At 45.6% G+C, this 15,705-nt stretch overlaps 1 protein-coding gene across 1 annotated transcript in view; it reads left to right on the forward strand.

Moving 5' to 3' along the window:
• LOC142090687 (sphingosine-1-phosphate transporter SPNS2-like) overlaps positions 1-15,705 on the forward strand; it is a 128,854-nt gene that overhangs the window by 107,925 nt on the left and 5,224 nt on the right. The window contains exons 11-12 of the mRNA XM_075168986.1: positions 11,632-11,795; positions 14,063-14,091. Of these exons, the coding sequence (XP_075025087.1) occupies positions 11,632-11,795; positions 14,063-14,091 (193 nt within the window). The remainder of the gene's footprint in view (positions 1-11,631; positions 11,796-14,062; positions 14,092-15,705) is intronic.

The raw sequence follows: 15,705 nt of genomic DNA on the forward strand, positions 1-15,705 counted from the left end.
CTGTGGAGTTTGACGCATTGAGTTTCAGAGGACACAGATCATCATTTATAAAATATAGTAGCTTCCATGTAAAGCCCTAAGTGGCACTGCTTGTGTCATGTTGAAAGTGCTACAGTTTTCCAATGATGGGATCTTCGCTAGTCCCATCACCTGAGAGACAGCACTTTGATGTGCTCTTCCAGCTCAGTACTGCTGTGTGACACAGCTGATGGGTGCTGTGCACCTTTTCTTTTTTTCAAAACCGTCATTTCTCATCTATTCATCCCATAGACACTGATGTGTGTATCTGTACATATTTATTTTTATATAAATACATATTTATTTATATATAATTTTGTACATATATATTTAAATATACATAAATATTTACTCTTGAATGCCAGCTCCCAAAAATGATATCGTTGCTTTGTAGCCCTCTGAAGCATACATGAAGAGACAGATAGAGATAAGGCTGAACAGACCAAAGAAATGAGAAGTGCCTCAAGAAATTATATATGTATAATTTGGCTTACTCTTTATTTACTTCGATGTTCAGGGCACCCAGGGAGAAATGATCTTATTTTAGAAATTATTTGAAAGTGGCAAGAACAAAGGAATCGCTGGAAGAGACCGCTTTGTGCAGGGCAGGTGACATGGGGAATGTCAGGTAGGAGAATGAAGGAAGCAGGGCAGCGAGCTTTGAAGGCAGGTGCCAGCGATGAGAGGCAGGGTCCGAGATGCAGGAGGGGCTGTCTCAGGTGACTCTGCTGCGTGTTTGTTCTTTTTCTTACATAAGAGGGATGTCCGGGAGGAATGGTGAGGACGCTGAATGATTACAATTAATCTTGAAAGTTGCCTAGGGCTCTTTAGTGTCACAGATTAAAAAAAAAAAAGGACTTTGGTGGTAGAAAATAATGTGCCTTGCCCTTCTGGTATTCAGAGGTCAAGCAAGTTGTGAGTTACTTAAGGATGCCTGCCTGAAATATGCTTAACCCCAATTTAATAGCTGCCTTAGGCTTTCTTTAGACTGGGAAAATATTAATTATGATTTTGAATTACTCTTTTCTAATGCTGTACGTGTTGGGCAGCTCTCATTTGGGAGGAGACTCCTCAAGTACAAGGCTGTGTGGCAGGGGAGCAGGAGTGAGGCACTCCTGTCACAGAAGGCACGCGCATCCGTTTCTGTAGCCTCTGGACTGGCTTGGCTGACTCACGCTCCCTGTGCTGCAGTGACTGAAAGGTCAACTGCAGCTTTCACATAACGCAGAAAAACAAATACTATTTAAAGTGAAAGGACCAACAGCCAGAGCCAAGACAAGCACTCAACTTGTTAAAAACTGCAGGTGTTTGTCACTGGAATTGTCCAGCTGCACGGTAGGGTGGAGACCGTCATGCAGGATTGAAATCTCGCTTGGGCAGGTTACAGGAGTGGCTGGGATTATGACTAGGATTTTCAAGGCAGTCTGTGGGAGCTAAGCAACCCACTCCTGTTGGCTTTAAGGGAAATTTGGGAACCCAATTCCCATAGCGCTTCTGGGAATCCCCAGTCTGAGGACATCAACTCACACTGCTGTTACTCCAGAGTTACCATGAAGCAGACCAAGAGCAGGGTGTAGGTCTTGACAAAGAGCGGCAGAAGGCAGGATGAATCAAATGAACTGCAGGAACAGGCACGCTCAGAATCGGTGAAACAGCCTCCTGATCGCTCAGGGTTCATCTGAGATCCTGAAGATCTGCCATTTCTTCTGACTGCTTACAAAGTCCGCCTGAAGCTCCCTCACTAAATGAGGAGTGTTTTGATCAAATGTGGCTGGAATCTTACATAGTTTTGGTGAGTTCATAGTGAGATTCCCTCTAGCAGTGCTCTTAAAAAAGAATCAGATACCCGTGTCCTTGTAGGACTAAGCTGATGCAGGCAGTTGTCTCTGTTCGCTGGATACCAATAAATGTTGTATTGATCTTATAATCCTCATGTGGAACGTAGAAGGTACTTACCAGCTGCAGCCTCCTGTGTGCGATTGCTCCCTTGCTCTGTGGTGTGCCGTAAGAGTTGAAGGTCAGACTCAGATTTTTCCGTAATCTCTCCCAGTTCCAAATCTTGCAATGCAGTTCCTTACAATCACCCAAAGCACCAAATATATGTTAGTGTTTAAAAGCTAAGTGGAAGGAAGCATGTATGTATGGTTATTTTTCATGTCTCTTTAAATATTGATAACTTTTATTATGGTAAAAAGGCTTAAGATTGACTTACAAAGAAGTTATGCCAATGCAGTTTTAGGGTGGCAGCTGTAATTTGCGTAGGGTTTTACTACCTGCCAAGCACTGAGATCAATTACTATAAATCAGTGCTGCCTATTCATTCACAAATAAGAACAAGCATTGCTGCAGTATTTCATTAGATGAGACAGTTTTTATTCCTAGATAACTGCAACTTTTTCAGGACCTTTGTGATAACCTGCAGAGTTTAAATAATTCCTGTTTAACAACCCTTCGCTGGGTAAAAAACTGGCTGGACGGCCAAGCCCAGAGAGTTGTGGTCAACGGAGTTAAATCCAGTTGGCGGCCGGTCACGAGCGGTGTTCCCCAGGGCTCAGTACTGGGGCCGGTCCTGTTCAATATCTTTATCAACGATCTAGACGAGGGGTTTGAGTGCTCCCTCGGTAAGTTTGCAGACGACACCAAGCTGGGCGGGAGTGTTGATCTGCTGGAGGGTAGGAAGGCTCTGCAGAGGGACCTGGACAGGCTGGATCGATGGGCGAGGCCAGTTGTATGAGGTTCAACAAGGCCAAGTGCCGGGTCCTGCACTTGGGCCACAACAACCCCAGGCAACGCTACAGGCTTGGGGAAGAGTGGCTGGAAAGCTGCCCAGAGGAAAAGGACCTGGGGGTGCTGGTTGACAGCCGGCTGAACATGAGCCGGCAGTGTGCCCAGGTGGCCAAGAAGGCCAATGGCATCCTGGCCTGTATCAGAACTGGTGTGGCCAGCAGGAGCAGGGAGGTGATCGTGCCCCTGTACTCGGCACTGGTGAGGCCGCACCTCGAATCCTGTGTTCAGTTCTGGGCCCCTCACCACAAGAAGGACATGGAGGTGCTGGAGCGTGTCCAGAGGAGGGCAACGAAGCTGGTGAAGGGCCTGGAGCACAAGTCTGATGGGGAGCGGCTGAGGGAACTGGGGTTGTTTAGTCTGGAGAAGAGGAGGCTGAGGGGAGACCTCATCGTGCCCTACAACTCCCTGAAAGGAGGTTGTAGTGAGGTGGTGGTCGGTCTCTTCTCCCAAGTAACAGCGATAGGATGAGAGGAAATGGCCTCAAGTTGCGCCAAGGGAGGTTGAGACTGGACATTAGGAAAAATTTCTTTACTGAAAGAGTGGTCAGGCCTTGGAACAGGCTGCCCAGGGAAGTGGTGGAGTCACCATCCCTGGAGGTATTTAAAAGACGTGTAGATGAGGCCCTTAGGGACATGGTGTAGTGGGCATGGTGTGTTGGGTTGACGGTTGGACACGATGATCTTAGAGGTCTTTTCCAACCTGTATGATTCTATGATTCTATAACTCCGTGCTTTATTCTTGAGGTAGTCAGTAAGAAATTTCACCTGTTCAGTGCATTACGCCCAAATATCTCTAGTACTTTTCCATTTTTGAAAGGTCCCACTATGCAGACACGGTTGCTGAAGCACAGAACAGTTAAGAGAAATACCCCAAATCTCACCACCCATGTTGAGTATCAGATAAGGGTCTTCTAACTGCTCTTCCTGTGCCCTAATACCTAGACAGCATTTCAGGCTCCGAAGAGCTGAGTGGAGGTAGCTAGCAGCAGAATGTGAAATACTTCACTCTTCTCAGGCTGCATCATAGCTCCAGCTCTTTGTATTATTAATTCTGGTTATATCTATGTTGCCCTTTAAAATTAAATAATTGTAAGAAGTGCCAGTGAGTCGGCACTTCTGTGTTCATCTGGGCACATGCATGCATGAACCTGTCTTCCCTACTCAGGGTTTACATTATTCCTTCACACAAACAGCGGTCTCCCTCCACTCGCCGACGTACTCTTTTGCTTCAGGAAAACCGAGTACAGGCGGTGATTTTTTTCTTCTGAGGCTGTGCCTTGGTACTTTTCCTTTCCTTCCTCCAAGTCTGACATTTGCTTCCCATCTGAGCAAGCAGTGCTCTCCTCTTCCATCCTTGCCTTGCTTCTGGCCCTGGCTGTGATGAGAAACAGGCACCTACTGCAGGCTTTGCTCTCTCTACACGTGCCAGGGAAATTGCTGCGCTGGGCACACGCTGTCCTTGCTGCTCTGGTGCTGTTGGCTCTCCTGTTAGCTTCCTGCTTTATTGAATTCTTTCTCATCTCCCCTGTGCAACCATCCATCAGGTCTAGGGATTGAAACCTGTCTGTATCTGCTTGTCACCTGGCAACATCAACGTGTTGATGGTGTTTTAACGTGCCAGAGATCAGCTCTCCTCCACCAGCACCTTTTGAGGGCTAAAAGCTCTCCCTGTACCCCACTGGTGGTGGTTCCCACCTGCCCTGACCTCCTTGGCTGCTGCTTCTTCACTTGTACCTGAGGGACACAACCGGCCAAGCAGCGTCAGGACAGCATGGCACGGGCGACTAGGCTCTGTGAGAGGGGGGACCCCGATCACCCATCTGCGCGCTGAGGGCCATGCAAAACCTCTCCCCATCCGTCCATCTCGAGTTGTGCAAACGGCAGCATTACCCGAATCGCTGGCTCTCTGGGCAGACCCCGCGTCTGAACGCTGCGGCGGTTTGCGGTGCCCGGGCGTGCTGGTTCGCCCGGCAGCAGAGATCACGAGTGTCTGAACAGGCATCTGCTCTCTGAACAGTCTCCTTTCGAAAAAGAGGTCTGAGTGTGTGACCTTGTAATTAGTTGTAAGCAAATCTGAGCTGTTCTGTTTTGTTTTGCAGCGGTTTTGTGCCGCTCCTAATATTACCTGGAAAGATTTTATTAATAAACCTATCGCTTGTCACCCTTCACTTTTCTCCCTTCCCCACCTTTATGTGAGTAGGTTGATAAACTAGATCTAATGAGCTACTTAAATAGCAAGAATGCTAATGACCTTCCTTTAGCAAGTAGTTAACAGAACAGTGTTAATTATCACTGGTGCAGAGTATCAGGGAAGGCAAACCAGCATTTGATTAGGGGCAACTCAAGGAAAATTGTAGTAAATGCAGCAATTAAGATACTTTTTAAATGAAGGTTATAATTGGAGGTGTAGATTTCACAGCCTTCTTGTCCCAGTTTGAGACAGCCTTTTTATTGATTTTGTTTTAAACGTGTTTACGCATCCCAGTAAATATATATGTACAGAAAGTAGTTCTCTGTAAAGACTTGCCTGCCTGAGAAAGCGGAATTGATGTATTATGGTTTAAAATTAATATTTTATGGTTTAAAATGCTCTAGCTACTTCAGAGTAGATCTGTGGATATGCTTCCTCTGGACTAACATTTTTTCCAGTTTAGTTTGCTAGATTAAACAGGCCACAGCCTGTTGGGGCTCAAATCCACTGCTGTCTGACTTAAAAGCAGGAGAGTGGAATAAAGTGGATCGTTGCGATGTGACGCTGCAGTCTGGGTGTTTTGTCCCTGTCTGACCTGCGCAGCCATTCCTCAAATATGGCCCATTACGTGCTGGTGACTACACGGCACTGTCTCTTCTGCCAGAGCAGGGTGCGAGATGAACTTGAGCTCAGAAAGGCAAGCATATCCTGTAACAAAAATGTGCAGATTACTCTCCTAGCATCACTCTCTGTTTTATGGACTATTGGGAGCTATTCCACTGCTGTTGTGGGATTAGGGATGGAACAGAGGTCTCTGTCTTGTTGCCTTTTGCAGCGTGTTCTAATATTTATAGTATATGTGTGTAGGCAGCATCTTCCATCACCTGATGGAGGTAGTAGATGAAATGTGATACACATTCGTGTTTTTTATTGTTCTTTGTTTCTTTACCAAGTGCCAGCTGCTTGACTGGTGTTCTGTAGCCCCAACGGTATCGCTCGTCCTGTAGAGATCTTCCCCCACATTCATGGCTGTGTATGACCCAGATTGTGGTGGGTAAAATGGGACTTGCCCTTGCAACATCTGATGTACGTGCGTCAGGGAAATACTGTGAGGAAGAGAGCCCCCAGCCTCTCATCCTTATCATCTGTTTCTTCAACCAGTAACTTTTAGTTGAGGATTTCTCTGGTCCTGGCTGAGCTGAGTAATTAAAAGCCTTTTTTGTAATGCACGGAAAGGCCAAATCTTTGACATGGCTGCCAGCTGCAAAAAAAGGGGAGAATTAAGCACCTGGAGACCAATCCACACAGGATTTATCTCCCCATTGCAACGAGCTAACAAGCTTCCCACTTCTGATGACTCAGCAACAGACAAGATTTAAATCTGCCCTAAAAACCGAATGACTTCCCATATATAAAACGCTCTTTGCCAAGGGTTCACAGCCTGTTCTGTTTTTTTTCCAGAGCTGCTGTGCACCAGTCATTTCCCGTGACTTTGGTTAGAAGTGCAGGTTCTCAGTATTTTTGATAAACGGACGTTTAAAGTATGCAAAATTATCTCATTAAAGAAAGCCCAGAAATCCAGAGCTGATCGTTTTTTCAGTCAAGTTATTTCAAGCTCTGTCCCATCTGCTCTGTCACTCCTTCTCAGTGCACTGAAAATCTCATTAAATAAGTGGCTTCTTTCTCTGAGCTGCCAAGGACCCTGTAAACTCCCGATACGGACACAGAGTTTTCATGGTGCTGAGCACCTTTCAGAACTAATTTCTGCAACGTGGGGGAATGGCTTCCTCCTCCTGGGACTTACTGCCAGGGAAGGGGCCTGTGCTGCAAGGAGAGGTGGGGGACGGGGGATGCTGCTGAAGGGCGTGCTCCCAAACTGTGGTCCTGTGCCACAGACCTTATTTCTACATGTAAGTGGGCACCCCCATCCCTACGCATTTAAGTACCTGTGCCCTGCCATGTGAGCCATGTTCCTCGATTCCACGTTCCCCATCGTACAAGGCATCTCCTGCTGGGACAGGAGAAAGTCCAGTGTTAACTTAGAAAACCCCTGGGCAGACCAGACCTGGAGAGAAAGGCTGTTAATGACATGAAGAAAACAGACTTTCAGCCCTCTCCTGGGGGTGAAACCAGGGCAGATATCGTCTGGAGGCAAATGTTGCTCTAACACCAAGAGACGTACAAAGCCCATTTGCTGGCATTGCAAGCGGAACCCTTGATTGAGCCTTTTAATTTATTGCAGCCTTTTCAAGGAAGCACCACTTATTTAATGCAGCCTGCTAACCCTGGGAGGGGGTACAAGGGCGTAAACAGAGGAGCCTGCCGCAGGGGAAGCAGTGCAGGAATCCTTGCTGCGGGTATTGCTGGGGCAAACTCGGGTATCGTGCACTAATGCAGGATATTGATATTGTCACCAGCCAAGAATTAAATTTGTTTGCGATCTCAAAGGGATACAATTAAGATTAAGAGGATGTTTCGCTTTTTTCCACTCCAACATTCAAACGTGCCAAGGTTAAAATTGAAGTAACTTTTAGACTATAATTGCTTTTACCTTTCTGCAGTTTTCTGAACAAATATCATAAAATAGTCGGGTTTACTTCTTCTTTTTATAATGTATTTCTCATGCCATTTAGTACAGTCTAAATGCTTGTGCTCCCCCACAGGCACAGCAAATTGCTTACTTTTACTTTACAAAATCCCTTATTTTTGGTTTCTAGTCTTCATTTGATTCATATTAGGTTTTTTAAAAAAATCAAAGAAACCTTTCACATGCATCTCAGAATTCAGAGTGGGTGAACCCCGAACCGCTGTGGTGACACTGGGGGGTTACAGGGAATATACTGTGTTAAGGAACTGTACTGAAGAGAGGAGCCAGGGAGAACCTGGCTTGTATCAAATTGGTAATCATGAAAATCAGGTATTTGTGCCAGATACTGCAGTGCAAATATCCTTTTAGGTAGCAAGATTTGTGCCCAAGAGGCAATGTCAGAAATTTAGAAAAATCAAGCAATTGCAGAGGAATTGAGATGTTCGACGCAGCAATGAGACGGAGTAGATGAAATGATGATTTCAAAGATGTTGTTACCATTACCTTGTCTAATTAGTAAATCAGTTTAATTTAACTGCTCAAGCTGTTCAGGAGGGACAGTAACATAGAAGCAAGCCGTCTTCCTAGGGCTTCAGCCTCACCAGAGCTTTTATTACATCAATAGCCTGTCCAGTGTTCCAAAAGATACAGCACATGCGTCCCAAGAAAAGGTAATGAAGTTTCCCTTTTTTCCTTCGTTGTCTTCTGCACTCAGATTGAGACACAATCAGAGATTTGGGGGTTTTGGATCATGCCCGCTGCAGCTGTACTGTTTGTTCGCCAGAAAGCGGGCATTTTCTCTAGCTGGACTCCATCCAGTTGGCTGCCACCGGCTGAACACATGCCATTTGTATTCTGTTGTAAAAGTGCCACGAGCTGAAGTTTATTTAGCAAAGTCATTCCTCTTGGTCTGAGATCTGTGTTATGCAGTGAGGGAAAAGAAGATGTGAACTTTCACAGTTAGGATGTTATCAAAGACTTTTGATTAGACTGCAAAGCAGCAGCAGGACTTCCTTACTGACATTCCACCCCCAAGTTTTGGGTAAATGTTTTGAAGTTTTTTGCCACCTACCAATGGCAGAACAAAGAAAGGAATCCCACACATGACTCCGTGCTGAAGAACTGGCACTGACTGCGCTTGCAACCCCCACTTTTTGTTACTCACGATAGAGAGAAGACACCGAATATGATGCTAGATTGGGTCTTGCCAAATCACAGTTAGACAACTCAGGATGCTATCATTGCAAGCAGTCTGGAAAGCCAAAAACTGGCAATACAGAGCAGACCATTTGGCAGACAGTATGTCATTCTTGGAGCCCAAGTCTGTAATTATGTCCTGTGTCCTCTTGAGAGGAGTGCCAAAGTTCCAGTCTTAGCAGGTGGCTTGTAACCGAGTGCAAGAAAACAACAGGGAATAGTGACTGTAAGCTAAGAGCAAAAACATGTATGTGGGCCCTGAGAAAGTTCTAGAGTTAAGAGATGCAGACATGGGTGAGGGGATTATATGAAACCTAGATGAGAAAGCCCAGCTGGCTTGGTGGGAAGAATTATACCTTGGATGGGAGGAAACACTGCTTTTTCTAAAATGTGCACTTACACAATATGTTGGGTTAAAAATGAAAAAGGTAGCAGATTCAGTATTAACATGATTTGTTGGTATAAAAGGTCAACATGATGCCTTAGAAGGGAAGGTGTGGGGCAAGCTGCATTGGGAGTTTTATTTGTTGGAGACTTCACATTTTCAAAGCTGGTTTTAGCTTAGAATGTCATGTCATCCATAAGAGAAAGCAATCGGGAGTGCATGCCTGGCTTTTCATCCTCTACTGCTGATTTATCATATCAATTTGTCAAGTGATTTATTGTCTGGTCCTTTTGGAGATAATTGTATCCATTCCCAAAAATGAAAAGTGGTTTAGAATTTCTATTTTAGAATAGCCTCGATTCTGGCTATTGCACAGAGAGGGCTGATTCAATGCCAAATTTTGGTTCATAATGAAGAGTAAGGAAAATGTTGGGAAGTAAGGTGTCTGGCTACAACAGGGAATAAATTACCAACTGATGTCCCTGCCTTCAGGGTGCAGTGCATGTTCTGCTAATTTCCTGTGAGAGCGTTCTTTCCACACTCAAGACTTGTTGCTATTTTTTAATGTCTTTCAGACTAATAGCCACTGTTATTTGCCTTCAGTCTAAGGACTTTTTTAACCATCAGTTCTCATGAGACTTGTTCATAACAATCCTGTTTTTCCCTGTGTGTGTTATACACTGTGAATAAAGTTCTCTGAAAGGACAGGAACACTTCCTTAGCTATATCCCAAGCACTGAAATTTTCTCCTCCGCCTTTCTAGGGCAAGGAAAGAAACAGAGAAGTCTGGCTAAAAGCCTTCAGTTCTTTCTGTAGATATGCTCTTCCAGTGTTTGTCTACTCCCCTCTACTTGAGAGTGCTCCATCCTGAAAGCCAGTCCTCTGCTCTTTTGTGTGCAGAATGGTTTCACCGCCAGCATCAGGCTGGCCGCTCCTCCTTTCCTTTACTGTAGCAGGAGCCAGGCTGAGCTGTAAGACAGATATTAAGGCACTGAGACCTCCAACGCTCCAGAGTCTCCCTGCTAAAGCACACTCTGCGACCTGTTCATTTGAGTCCCCATGAGTGTCATCTTTCCGTCACCTTCTGTTGTGCTTGGCCTCTGCTGAGGCATCTCTTCACACACATTTACCTTCCAGGTCGCTGGAGTTGGCTGCAGGGCTGTGAGTTGGTGATTTCTCTCCTGCGTGTGGCATTTCCTCACTTGATTTTCAAGTGTCTTTAGATTTAAGCCTTGAATGTTGGATTGTGCTTGTAGTTTGTCTGATGCCACCTTTTTCATTAGCAGTAATGTAGCAGTTGAGAAGTTGCTGCACAAGCTTGGACTATTTCTGGAACCGATCTGCGTGTGTGCACAGCAGTAGGATTTTATGCAGCAAATTCCCTGCAGTCTTTTGGTATAAACTAGTATTTCTGCCTCAATAAAAGGTCACAGATAAAACCAGAGCTGGACATTCAAATATCCAATGCCTTGAGACTCATCCTCACTGCTGCCACCACTCTCTTGGATTTATAGAGAGTAAAGTTGTTTGCTGGACAGTAAATATTAAAATGTGATTGTTTTAGCTACAGAGAGTCATTAAATATTACTGAGTTTTAGCAAAAGCTTTTCATAATGAACTAAATACTGCCATTGCATGTCTCTGCTCCTTTGTGTAAGCACAAACTTGTGGTCACTTTCATATAATTATGCTTTTTGGCTGTCGGAGGATGCAGGTTGCCGTAGCCCATAAACTTGGTGGTGTGTGGTTCTTTGGTGTGAGTGCAGCCCCTATCCACAGACCTCATCTGACCTGCGAGGCAGAGTCACATCTTGCACACAATTACACTGCAAAGTGCAGCGAGCTTAGGAGGTTAGAAGAGGGAATGAGGTCCGTGCCTCAGACACGACGATAAAAAAACCCATGTTCAAGTTCTGTTTCTGAAAATCAGATGGGATCTCTGTTTTTTTTTTCTTTGAAAGACATTTCCCCCTTCCCACTCAATACACAGAAATGGAATTTAATACTTCCTTTGCTGAAAGGTGGGTAAGGTGCATGAGTAGGCAGGACTTGATAGAAATTGCAGGAGATTGATCACTCCCTCGCCCACCAAGCAATGCCGGTATGGCCGTCAGCACACCAGGAGGCTTGGTCAGTACGGCGAGGTTAGGAACCCATGGATTCAGTCACTGAAGCAGCCAGGGAGAAGATGGGGAGAGGGCTGTGGGAAGAATAATAGATCAGGCCAGAAGGACGTGAGAGGCAGAGAACCCCCGCCAGACTGCTCACACGTAAGTTGCCCAGGCTCCAGAGTGGCGTGTGGAAGGCTGAAGCATGCGAGGGACGTTCAGCCTTTACCAAACACACTGTTCCATTTTAAACCTCATGCACATGTTCAGTGGGTGGCTGTTTAGGGAATTGTGTTCCCTCACCATTATCGTGTCTCTTTTTCATCTAAGTGACTAATTTTTTTGCCTTTCTCTCCTAGATCTCAGACCTGATACGACAAAGCACAAAGGATTCCCCAGTCTGGGAGTTCCTCAGCTTGGGGTATGCGCTCATGCTCTGCCCGTTTGTCGTTGTCCTAGGAGGGATGTTTTTCCTGGCCACAGCCCTCTTCTTCCTAAGTGACCGAGCCAAAGCTGAACAACAGTGAGTAACCTGGCAATTGCAAACGGGGAGGTACCGAAGCCTGTTTTCTCTCTTGAACGTTATGCTTGTGTTCTTTCCCTGGCCTTGGTCCGTCAGGTAAAGGATGTCGGGTTGTGTGTTAAGAACCTCAGCTCAGCAGAGTGCATGAGGCTGCACGAAGCACAGGGGCTTGGGTCATGCTGGCTGGGCATCCTTTACACGCTTCTGCTCCGGTGGATCTCGTTGTCTCATACGGCCCGGAGGGGAGCACAGTATTTGGGATCACAGGCCCCTTTTACCCTTGCGTGAGCATGCCACAGCCCAGGCCATCTGTGGTGAGGGGTTGCTGTGTGCTGGAACCGGTGGACTGCTAGGTGAAGAGCAAGAGATACTTTACAGAGCTTGGTGGTCAACGTTGAGCCCACAGTCCCGTCTCAGCCCCTTGTGCCTTGCTCATGACCTCCAATACACAGGAACGTCAGGCAAGAAAGAAGCAAGCTGTGTGTGGGGACATACGTGCTCGAGGGTTGCTGTAATGAAGATAGACTTTCCCAGTCCCTTATTGCAGCTTGTAAAAAAAAAGCTACTGTTTTTCAGTAAAGAAACCGATTCGGACCACCTCACGGTTGGCAACTACAGTAATTCAGAAGACGCTTCCACATGACATACAAACTTCCGGGGTTAGTCTCTTTCTCATAATTGTCAAAAAATAAGAGTATCTATGTATAATGTCGTGCTGAATGTGTGGGTAGGTGACTAGTCTGGTCTTGACTATAAGTTGCTTTTGCCTTTCTCCCACTGGGAGAATGGGAGACATCAGACATACAATGCAGACGTTAACAGCCTGTCACAATTCTGCAGATAAAGAGAGTAGAGTATACCTTGCTGTACCTTAAGGAGAAGGGCCCTGGCACATCACTGTCACTAGACATAGTACAACTAGAAGGAAAATAAGACGTTTGGAGGTTGACATAAGTGCGTGAACAATTTGGGTGATACTTTCTGGCTCACACTATCATATCAGATGGATGCAAGAGACTTGGAAGCAGTGCCACAGATAGTGCTGTGGCCCTGTAAGAGCAGTTCCACCTTCCTTTTACTAACACGCACAAATATCAGGGAAAGGAAAGGTTTTCTGCCTCCTGGTGCCTTTAGAAATATACATTCCCCCTGTAATGAGATGTTTATACGTTGTGGATAAAACAAGACCTCATCATGTATCTTGTAAGGAGGTTAGGTTAAGTCCTGCACAGTTGAACTTCAGCGTGGCTTTGGAGATGTGACATGACTGATGTGTGCCTGGTTTGTTATCTGCGTATAAGGGCTTTAAGTTGCAAGAAGTGACACTGGAGATTAGATGTTAGGAAGAACTTCCTGAGAGAAAAGAGAGGTAAATGCTACAGCGGATTATTTGGAGAAGACATGAAAGCTGTCCTGTTTCTGAAGGCCTCCCTGGCTCGGTCTTGAGGCAGGAAGATGGGAACTGCTCTCTGGCTGCCTCCAGTCCCATTTCTGTAATTGTGCACATAGGCTGTACATGCAAGTGTAACTAGCGATCACCTGGGGACATGGCAAGATGAACATAAGATTCTAGGTGCTCAGGGTGGCTTTTTTTGCTGCAAGGAGCCAAAAGTTCTATTTGGTGACAAGGTGGTGATACAGTGCAGCAGATGAAATCCCTCTTGTGTAGCCACAGCGTTAGCCTTCGCTCGGGGCCCCCACCTCCTTCTAGGAAAACTTCAGTGTTTGTCTTCGCTGTATTCGGAGGGGAGAGTGCTCATTCCACTTAGAATTACGGTGGAGATATGTGTCCCACGTGAGTTGCCAGCATGGCATGACAGCATCTCAGGTGGCGAAGGAGGATTTCAGTATTCAGGAACTGATGAATCCTGGGTCACGCACAGCTTTATCAGCATGTCTCACCCCACCCGGACCTTTATACTGGGCAATGCGCTGTAGTATCCAGCCGGTGTCACGGCTCCAGCGGAGCTCTCAAGGAAGAGGGTTTTCTCAGGAGGCACTGCAGGTCACAGGCTGGTTGCTAAGTGGTTGACTCTGCTTGGGTACCAGTGCGGGTGTGTTTTACAGGATTGTTTTACGGTGCACCAAAACACCAGCTTTGCAGTAGTGTTACTGTGGGAGGGAGATCACATCCCACAGCTCTGCTTTCTCCTGCATAAAAGTGTTTATTTCTGTCTGTTGCTGTCTAGCCTGAGCAGATTTGGTTGTACTCTGTCCACGTCCGAAGCATACCAGCTTCCCAACCAGTCACTGTCCACTTTTTGAAGACACATATTCAGGCTTCAGACCTGGTTTTGTCGCTCTCTATCTTTCAGCATCCTTCCCTTTCCCGGTCTGTCTGATTCACGTTTGTTTATGAATTTTATATTATTCAGCCACGGATCTTTTGTGTTGCAAACTAGCTCAGATAAGAGGGAGAACAGTTGTCATAAATAATGGTTAACAAAATTTCTCTCAAATGACTGCTAGTGCACTGCTTCTGGGATATGCCCACTCCCATGTTAAAAATACCCTGGCACCCTGCAGTCAGGTTCCTGGAGAGTGCAGCTTAATTCAAGTTTGACACATTACTGAACAGTACGACAGTGTCTTCAGTAAGATTGGCAACTGCGGAGTAAGGCTGCTCTCCCTGCCATGTGCAGTGGTGTCTGTGCTGTCGACTGGGTCCCGTCTGCCGTGGCTGACAGGTTCAGTGGTCTCCTCGGAAGAATTTACGGGGGAGGATTTGTTTGTTATTAGCTGCAAGCTTGCCTGTGAGAGAAAAGACAACAGAGCATTTCGCTATTAGCAGCTTAAAACTCCATGCCGACTCCAAATGCGACGGCCAGCTCCTACCTATCCGACAGGCCATCTGCGCTTGGCATTGCGCACCTTTGGCAAGGATAGCCTTCTGCCTGGCCAGTCCTCCTTTGTATCCTACCTATTACTAAGGAGAATTTCTTTTTCAAGATGCCTTGTTTTCCCTCTGCGGTCAGTCATGCTGCTCAGACAACAGGACTTGGAAATGTGCTTTGCCAAAAGAAATCAATTAACCTGCAGGAATCACAAACGCTGGTGTCACACGCCAGAGATTAAACCCATTCATCACCAGTAGGGTCAGGGCACGCAGGCCAGATGTCACAGACCTCTCTAATGAACTAATATGGAAGCAAAGAAGTGTAACGCCGCTCTCTGCAGCTCTGCCTATGGAAATTAAGCTTCCCCTGCTTTAATTTCCATGCCTCTGTGAAAAGGAGTTCAGGGTTTTATTGCTAGGATTTTTTCGTTTGTTTGTTCCTTTGTGTAACGGTCTCTAGGCATTTGCTTAGAGATAATTTCTTCCAGGCAGGACAGAGTATCAGGATAGCAACCTCTCTTTCCTGTAAAGCTTCCTCCAGTTTCCACCACGCTTCCTTTCAAAAACAGAATTTCCAGGCTTTCAGTGCCTCCTGACTTTTTTTACGCTACTTTTATCATTGCCACAATTCCTGGCATATTTTGTAGATTACTTTTTTAGCACAAGAATTCCAGTCAATAAGGCTGCCGTTCTCACAAAAACTCTCATAAGAAAAATTTCTTTATACAGCAATTCTTTTTTTTAAAATCACGATTCTTTTATAACTATTTTCTTACTGCTTCAGAAGTCTGACAGTTTAAAGAGGCTTTTAGTAAATTTAGGACTACCAGGGAAAACGATACAGTACATCACTGTAATATAATCCAATAATTTTTGGTGCAATTTTTGTAACACAAATTTAATCCCACGCTTCCAAAGTGATAAGAAAGAAAAAAATGGTTAAGAATGGTTTCTGTAAGAGCTCTTACGCACTAGTAAAAATAAATACTTCAGTTCTTTTTTAAAAGGACTTTTAACTACGATTCCTGCTGTGATTTTGCTTGACTATATTGTTGTTCCTTTCCTGTTCTGTAG

The sequence above is a fragment of the Calonectris borealis genome, chromosome 19 (genome assembly GCF_964195595.1).
Source record: "Calonectris borealis chromosome 19, bCalBor7.hap1.2, whole genome shotgun sequence".
Classification (NCBI taxonomy): domain Eukaryota; kingdom Metazoa; phylum Chordata; class Aves; order Procellariiformes; family Procellariidae; genus Calonectris; species Calonectris borealis.